Below are 9,241 nucleotides of genomic sequence, written 5' to 3'. Positions count from 1 at the left end.
ATACGCGCCTAGACCACACGAGCGATCAGTTGAGCATGACTACATCGAGTGAACAACTAGTCTCACGACCAGCACCTTGCTCAACCACATGAGCCTCCTGGCGAGAACACGAAGACAAATACTCGACGAGAACAACCACAAACAAAAGCTCTCTCTGGAGGAAATTTTTGACTCTATTATCTTACAAATTGCACGACTATGTATCTTGCTTACAGAAACTAAAGATTACAACTCATATTTATACCGACCTGCTAACTCCAAATCCTAAACTGAATCTTGTCATCCCACGATCTGACTCCGACTCAAACTCTGACTAATCCTGTGCACACCGAATGAACAAACCTCCCAAGTTACGACTAGGACTCCAGATTTCAATCGAGTCCCCAAGGCCCACAACTAGGATTAAGTCCAACATACTCCCCCCAATCCTGATGTGGGCCAAGTTCATGAACTCCCAATAGATGCCGCATGACCACCAGCTTCACCGTCGGCAATGCCTTCGTCGGAGCGTCAGCTCATTGCTCCTCTGTGCAGATGAAATCCACCTCAATCTGGACTCCTTCAACGGACTCATGGATGAAATGAAACTTGGTGTCAATGTGTTTACTGTAGCCATGAAACACTTGATTCTTCATCAAAGCAATTATCGTTTTGTTGTCAACAAGCAATTTTACTGCTTTGGGCTCTTCTCATGTTAGCTCCCCCAACAGACTTCTAAATCACAATGCTTGACATGTCACCGCCGTTGCCGCCATAAACTCAGCCTCGTAGGAGGACAAAGCCACCATTTTTTGCTTCTGCGAGTTCCATGACACCATGCTCTCATTGATATAGAAAGCCATACCTCCAGTACTCTTCCTGTCATCCATGTCATCGGCCAGATCACTATCAGTGTAGCCGGTGATCAGCTCTGTTTCTCCTCCTCTAGAATACACAAGACCATAATACACGGTACCCTTCAAATATCGAAAAAATTGCTTCACTACCTTGTGATGCATCACCATGGGCTTCTCCATAAATCTACTTGCCACCCTGATAGCAAAAGACAGATCAGGTCTTGTATGGAGTAATTACCTCAGGCAACCGATGATGTGACGATACTCAGTTGCATCAACCAGCTGTCTATCTAAATCCTATCTGCGCCCTTTGTTCCATGGGGAATTTTGTGGGATTGCAATCCAGCATACCAAATTGACCAAGAACCTTCTTCGCATACATTGTTTGCTTGATTGTAATTCGCCCATCTTTTTGCGCTACCTCAATCCCGAGATAGTAATTAAGCAATCCGAGATCGGTCATCTTGAACTCACTCATCATCTGCTGCTTAAATCCCATGATCACTTCTGGACTTTCTCCTGTCACAATGAGATCATCAACATATACTCCGACAATGATTCTAGCCTGACCTGTTCCTCTTGTGTATACGTCATGATCCTGTGTACATTTGCTGAAACCAATCCATTTCAAGCTCCTGTCAAGTCGTATGTTCCATGCCCGTGGCACCTGCCGGAGTCCATATAACGCCTTGCTGAGTTTGAGCACAAGATGCTCTTTGTTCTTCACTAAAAATCCCTACGATTGAGCCACATATACTTATTCTTTGAGCTCTCCATTTAAGAATGTCGACTTGAAATCGAGATGATGAATCTGCCAACCTTGGTTGGCTGCAACAGCAAGGATGACGCACACGGTGTCCAGCCTAGCCACTGGAGCAAACACTTCTTCGAAATCGATTCCTTGTCGCTGCACATATCCCTTCGCGACCAATCTTGCCTTGTGCTTGATCACATCTCCATCTGAGTTCTTTTTTAGTTTGTAAACCCATTTGAGCCCAATTGGCTTGTGACCAGCTGCCAACGCCATGAGAGTCTATGTGGCATTCTTCTGTATGGACTCGATCTCCTTAGCCATGGCATCCTCCCAGACCAACTATCCAACTGCCTCATGGTAGGAGGATGGCTCCTCCGTCTCCACGGGGTCTTCATCAAGGTTCACCCTTGGAGCATCTCTCATGATGTCATCGATGTTCTTGTAACGAACATGTCCATCATCTGTGCTACTGCTTCCGCTCGGCAACGGTGTGGCCCGATCATCCACCAGCGATTCAAGTGCTAGTAGCACCACTGGAGTGGTGGGGTTGTTGGAGAGGTGGCTGTCGTGCATGCCACAGCACGTGTCCTGGTTGTTGGCCCTTATAACGTCACCTCGCCGACCAGCGGAGTCGATGAAGGAGCTAGATCACCAAGTGCCACGGGCGCAAGCACACTTGTCGGACCACCCGCGAATGGCACAGTGCCGCCCACCCCTAGCTCACTGCTAATCACCTTCTCAACAACGAAATCAGATGGCTCCACACCGCCTGTACCTGTACACCAGCTCCACTCCACACTTTCATCAAATTTAACATCATGACTTACATGAATTTTTCGCACCTTGGATCAAAGAGACAATGCGCCTTATAGGCATCCTCGACGCCAAGATACACCATCGGTTGGCTTCGGTCATCAAGCTTCTTCAAGTGTGGTGTTGTTACCTTCGCGTGTGTAGTGTAGCCGAACACACGAAGGTGCGCCAAATGCGGCTTCCTTCCGTTCCAAGCCTCGAACGGAGTGTAATCATCCAGCACCTTCGTCGACAAGCGGTTCAATAGATACACCGCGTGCTGCACCGTCTCCCCCCAAAATCTTCCAGGCACGTTCATGCTCTTGAGGAGGGATCTCGCCATCGTCATCACGGTTTTGTTCCTCCACTCCACCATGCCATTTTGTTGTGGTGTGTATGGTGCGGTGAGGTGCCACTCGATCTCGACCTCCTCGCATAGCCGGGTGAACTCAGCAAAGAGTAATTCCCTACCGCGATCAGTTTCAAATTCTTGATGTGTTGTTCGCTCATGTTCTCGATCTGTAACTAGAATTTTCTGAACACGGAGCAGGGTTGGTCTTTCGACTTGATCACGTACACCCACATCCACCGAGTAAAGTCATCAACAATTAACATGAAATAACTGTTACTGGTGAGAGTCGAAAGTGTGATCGTCCTACAAAGGTCAGCATGTAGCAGCTCGAGTGGTTTCTCCATCCTAAAATTAGCTGCTGCTGAGAACGGCTGCCTTGCCTGCTTTGCCAGCAAACACACTTGACATAACTGATTCGGGTGTGTGATCGGCGGCACGCCTGCCACCATCTCTTTGTCAACAATTAGCTTCATAGCTGCGAAGTTGACATGTCCAAATCTCACATGCCAGAGCCACGTCGAATCTTGAAGGCTGGCTAAGAGACACACATGCATTGCTTGATGCAACTTGATCTTGTAGAGGTGATTTGGAATTTTCCTCACTTTCATCAGCAACCGTGCAAGACTATTATCATACATTCGTAGATGTTCAGCATCCATGATCACCTTGTGTCCAACTTCGGTAAGTTATTCAAGGCTGATGATATTGCTGCATAGTCTTGGAACGAAGTAGACATCCTGCAACAGCCATTGATCGCCGTTCTTGCAGCTGAACATGATAGACCCTAACCCCATGATCTGTACCGTGGAGCTATCTTCGAACTTCACCATGCCAGTGACACCTTCGTCCAGCTCTCTGAACTTCTCTTTGTCACCGGTCATGTGATTATTGGCCCTATTGTTTAGGTACCAGACCTCAGAGCTGGAGCCTCCCTCCATTGTGTCGTGCAGTTTCGGCTTCAACTTCTTCTCATTCAGCAACACAGCATCCTGCCTTTGTTGTAGTCCCGGTACTGACTCCTCTGACACTGCAAGTAGTAAGGCCGGCTCGGTGTCATCAGTACAAGTGAGATGTGTCTCTCCTTTCTCTTCCTCCTCCTTCTTTGGTGTCTTGCACTCGTTCGCGTAGTGCCCCATCTTGTAGCAGTTGTACGTAGCACTTGATGTGGCTCTTATTGCGGTGACTGCCGCCTGAGCTACTCTCCTCGTCATTGCATGACGTACCACGATGACCACCTCTGCCATGACTTCTGTTGCGTCCACGACCACCCTGGCCGCGGTTGCTGCTATCTGTAGCAGGGTGGGATTTGTTCTTGTTACTCGATGAGGAGTCGTTGCCATCATTCTTCTATCGTGCCTACCACTCGGCCTGAGTGAGAGGGAGTTGGCTGTCACCGGTGCTATTGCTGCCAGATGCACGCAGGCGAGCACGTTCTTCAAACGCCTTCAGCCACCCCATGGCTTGCTCGAATGGCATCTTGTCGAGGTCGTAGAACTGTTCGATCCTGGTGATCACACTCAGGAATCGATCCAGCACGATGTCGAATAGCTTTTTGACCAATGCAGCGTCGTCGAGCGTCTCCCCCAGATTGGCGTATCTGATGGACATGGCGTTGAGCTTTCCGGCGTACTGGTCCAGTGTCTCTCCCTCCAGCATTCACATAGCGTTGAAGTCACTCTTCAACGTCTGCAGCCGCGCATTCTTGACACGATCCCGCACCTATGAACCTTGCCTTGAGACACTCCCAAACCTCCTTTGCAGTTTTCTTCCTTGTCACCTACATCAGAAGATCATCTGGGAGCACTTGGAAGAGATGCGACCTCGCCTTCTTGTCCTTCTTCTCGTCAATGGCCGCACCAGCCACTGGCTCGACTGCCTCCCAGACACCTTGATCATCCATCATTGCCTGCACGCGAATCACCCAGCTCGTGTAGTTTGTCGCCATCAACTTCGGGTATAGGAACGACCCACCACCGCTCTCCTGCGCCGCCTCACCCTGAGGAACGATTGACATCTTCACGAATTAGTATTGCGCCCTTCCGGCTCTGATACCAGATGTTGGGTCTTGCTGACCCACAGGATCACGCAAACGACCACACAGATGACCAGCCCGTGATTGTTGATCAAGTGAGCGACTAGCAAAATCCAACCACGAGTAGCCCGACGATCCGCGAGTACGAGAGAGTGAGCACGCCTCCAATCAGTATACGTGCCTAGACCGCACGATCGACCAATCGAGCACGACTACAGTGATTGAATGACCAGTCTCACGACCAGCACCTTGCTCGACCACGTGAGCCTCCCAGCAAGAACACAAAGACAAATACTCGAGGAGAACAACCACAAATGAAAGCTCTCTCTGGAGGAAATTTTTGACTCTACTATCTTACAATTTGAATGACTTTGTGTCTTACTTACAGAAACTAGAGATTACAACTCATATTTATAGCGACCTAACTCCGAATCCTAAATTAAATCGTGTTATCCTATGATCCGACTCCGACTCAAACTCTGACTACTTCCATACGCACCGCACGAACGAACCTTCCAAATTACGACTAGGACTCTAGACTTCAATCGAATCCCGAGACCCACGACTAGGATTAAGTCCAACAAGAGAGAGGGGAAGGTGGCAATGGCCCAGCCAGCTCCTCTTGATGAAGCTTGTCATGTTGGATTGCACAGTGAAATCCATGCCACTACAGCTCCGTCCTAGCGTGTGATGGCAACAGCGGGGTAGGTGGATGCGTCTTGCTCGGAAGAAGCCGCCGGGAGTGATTCGCCTGTTGAGTGTGTTGGCTCCAACAGCCACATGTTCAAGAAGAGGAAGATGAAATGGAAGGGAGTAGGGAATGTGTTCTTGTGCTTCGCATCTCTCTGCCACAATGCCAAGTCCCAGTTGTCTGATGATGATGTGGATTCTGAAGAGAGCCCCAATGGGCGTTAGATGCCTAGATCTACATGCTCTCGTTATTATGATTGTAGCAATCAGCAAAGAATAATTTCAACTGTATTTGCTTGTCAGTGGGCCTTACTACCCTTCTATCTTCTTCTTAGGTTACTTTCAACTCTTCATATTTGAGATTTGAACTACAAGGATATCGTCAACAACCTATTGTTTTAGTTTCCTTGGCAGATTCCATGGGTCCAGATGATTGCATGGTTTCTCCTAAAGAATTGATGGAAATTGTTTGTATAACATCTTGTGAAGTTGTTTGTGCTGTAAATACAACAAAAAAAATGTAGAAGAGAATAATGAAGAGATAAAGAACATGCAAACAAAACATTGTAAAAAAAGGCACACGGAGGCAAAGATCAAGCGGGGATATTGAAGTTTTTTGCTTTTATCCTGCCCAAGCAGCTATAGATGGTGTATTTGTTGTTGCATATATTACTGAAATTTTCAATGTGCTGGAACTCTTTTGGGCTGAATCTTGCAGCTGATATGAGCTTGGGCCTTTGGTTTGGCCCAGCCCACGGCTTCTTACCCTTATAAGGCAGCCAGCTGCTAGGGCTTGACGGAGCGAACGAGGGAAGGGAAGGCTGGGGCACCTGGGCGTGCGGCGGCGGCAACTGCCGGCCGCACCGTGCGCCTGGGAGTCGGAGGAGCTGCAGTTCGGTTGGGATTTGGATCCGGCCGGCCGGTGCAAGGTTCCCCGATATAGATCCTTCTCCTTCCCCTCTCTGGAGAGCAGACCGATGAAGAGGATTCTCTCTGTGAGCATTTCCCCGATCTCCTCTTCCTCCCAGTGGTCTTTGGCCGGTTGAATCCGAGTCTTCCTCGGCTTCACTTGGCGTTCGGAGATTTGGATGTGAGTGGTGTTGGTCTGGAGCTGCATACGCCGGAAGTTTGCCCACACGTGCCGCGTGCAGTGTGGTTTGGGCATTGTATCTCCGTCTTCCTTATTGTCGGCGCTACGGCGGGCAATCGGATTTCTAGGACTGCGACCGACGAGTCGTGCCTTGCCCCGATTATTCAATCTCTTCATCTCCTTTCACTGTGAGTTTTTATCCCCTTTTCACATTCTGTACAGCATGCTGAATACTATTCGTGCTCTGTGATGATATAATTGATCTTATATTGGGTTATTGCTTAAGAACAATAGCATTAGGATCTTTGGTATTATGGATGTGTGAGCTGTGAACTAGTGGTTGGTCTGTGCGGCAATTTACTTGTCTCAGGTGTTGATCTGAGTGATATCTTCCTCACTGTTGGTGGTCTTCTGGCCACAGATTTCAGTGATGGCTTATTTCTTTCATATTTGGATATGCTCTGTACTGGGAAACTTCAGTAGGTTTCACCATCTGTTTGCTCGTATTACTTTTGTCATGACCAAATACTATCTGTTGGGAAACCTCTGGTTTTGTACAGCTCACAATCTAGTGCTCACGCTTGGTATATTGTCCAAGATCCTTTTGTTAGCTGAGATCTTAAGGATAGCCCAATCTTTTATTAGATCAATAGAACAATTTGGGAGCAAGTCTTCAAAGACTTGGGGCCAATTGTTGTGCTTAAATCTGAGAGCAACATTTTTATTCACTTGCTGTCCTAATGTTGAGGTACTATCTCTTATATTTCATGTTGTTATTTGGCTATTGAAGTTACACATGAAGGGTTGCTTTGTTTTTGCTCTTACTCAGCTGTTACCCTGCCTTATCATGTGTATAGTTAGCTCGAATTTTCATTCTTGTAATTATGTTTGTGGAATAATATATATGCTCTATATATCATAAATTATTCAACAATCCAGAAATCCGATTCTTGCTTCTGAGATGGCTAGCTCTAGCTCATCTGCCCTCCCTCCGTCGTCCTCGGACGCGATTAAGCCTGAGTGCTTTGATGGGACCGGCTTTAAGCGCTGGCAGGCCCGGACGAGGCTGTGGTTGATGGAGCTCAGTTTATTCTGGGTCCTCACCGAAGAGCCGCCCGCCCCCCAAGGGGAAGCCATGCTAGACAAGGTCGAAAGAACGCGTCTTGACGCGTTAAGGGCCCGTTGGGAGAAGGCAAATGCTTCTGCCCTGGCACGTCTCTTGGCCGTTCTGTCGAACAGGCTCTTCGACGTCTACGTGAGCTTCGGGAAGCACGGAAGGTGTGGACGGAGCTTAATGACAAGTATGCTGACAGCGACAACGGCAACGAGTCCTTCATGGTGGCAAGCTACCTGAATTTTCGCATGGGAGATGGCAGATCAGTCATGGAACAAATCCATGAGCTACAACTGATCGTGCGGGACTTAGGCCAGTATGGATGTGTCCTCCCGGAGAACTTTCAGATTAATGCCATTCTGGCTAAGCTGTCTACTTCTTGGCGTGACTTTGTCACTGCACGTCGGCATCTAAAGCAGCGATTGACTCTTAATGAGCTCATTGCTGCAATAAATGTCGAGGAGAAGTCCAAGGCAGGCTATGGTGGAGGGAAGGTGCCTGCTCAAGCAAACCTTGTCGAGCACAAGAACCATCCTGGTAAGAATGCGAAGAAAGAGAAGACCAAGCCTGGTTTTTTGGGACCGAAGGCTAATGCAATGAAGAAGAAGAAAAAACTAGAGATTGTCTGCTACGTCTGCGGCGAGTCGGATCACAAAGCCAACAGATGTCGCAATCGTAAGGGCAAGGGGCCAACACCTGAGCAGCAGAAGGTAGCCAAAGCCCAAGTGCATGTGGCGGTTGCATCGGACAATGATACTGGCAAAGGCAACTCCACCAGTGGGTATATACCTCAGGCCTATACGGCAAATTCACTAATTAGTTGGTGGATTGATACAGGTGCTACTAGACATATATGTGCTGATCAGACGTGTTTTACTTCTCTTCAGGGCGCAGATGGTGGATCCGTACTGATGGGAACGGGGTCTCGGCAGCAGTGCGTGGAGTAGGACAAGTGAGCCTGAAGCTGACTTCTGGCAAGACTCTTGTCCTGAAGGACGTGCTGTTTGTACCTGCCATGACCCGCAATTTACTCAGTGGATCGATGCTGTGCCGGCAAGGAATAAAATTAGTCTTTGAGTCGAATAAAGTAGTGATGACCAAGTGTGGGTCGTTTGTAGGGAAAGGCTATGATTGCGGAGGCATGTTCCGCATTTCTATTCTTGATAGCTCTGCAAACATCTTCTATTCTTCGTATTCTAATAAGAACATTGATATTTGGCATTCTCGCTTGTGTCATGTTAATAATGAAGCAATTGTGCGTTTGAGCAAAATGGATCTTATTCCCTCATATAACTATGATAAGAGCCACAAGTGTGAGGTGTGCGTGCAAGCAAAGCAGCCCCGCAAACCGTTTAACTCGGTCGAGGGGAGAAGCACCTCTCCGCTTGAGTTGATCCATTCTGATCTGTGTGAGATGAATGGAATATTAACAAAAGGTGGCAAGAGATACTTCTTTACTCTCATAGATGATGCTACTAGGTTCTGCTACATCTATTTGCTCAGAACAAAGGATGAAGCATTATAATACTTCAAAATCTATAAGGCCGAGGTGGAAAACCAGTTGGGGAAGACAATAAAAAG

At 47.9% G+C, this 9,241-nt stretch overlaps 1 protein-coding gene across 1 annotated transcript; it reads left to right on the top strand.

The window, feature by feature from the left end:
- The first annotated feature begins 7,681 nt into the window (after window positions 1-7,681).
- LOC133903369 (uncharacterized) lies at window positions 7,682-8,607 on the top strand. The gene is made up of 3 exons (XM_062344716.1): window positions 7,682-7,693; window positions 7,786-8,463; window positions 8,548-8,607. Exons 1-3 carry the CDS (start codon window positions 7,682-7,684, stop codon window positions 8,605-8,607), a joined length of 750 nt encoding a protein of 249 aa, XP_062200700.1.
- The last annotated feature ends 634 nt before the right edge of the window (window positions 8,608-9,241 follow it).

Source organism: Phragmites australis, chromosome 2 (genome assembly GCF_958298935.1).
Source record: "Phragmites australis chromosome 2, lpPhrAust1.1, whole genome shotgun sequence".
NCBI classification, from domain to species: domain Eukaryota; kingdom Viridiplantae; phylum Streptophyta; class Magnoliopsida; order Poales; family Poaceae; genus Phragmites; species Phragmites australis.
The sequence above is the reverse complement of the archived record's forward strand: the minus strand, read 5'-3'. Positions and strand labels throughout refer to the sequence as shown.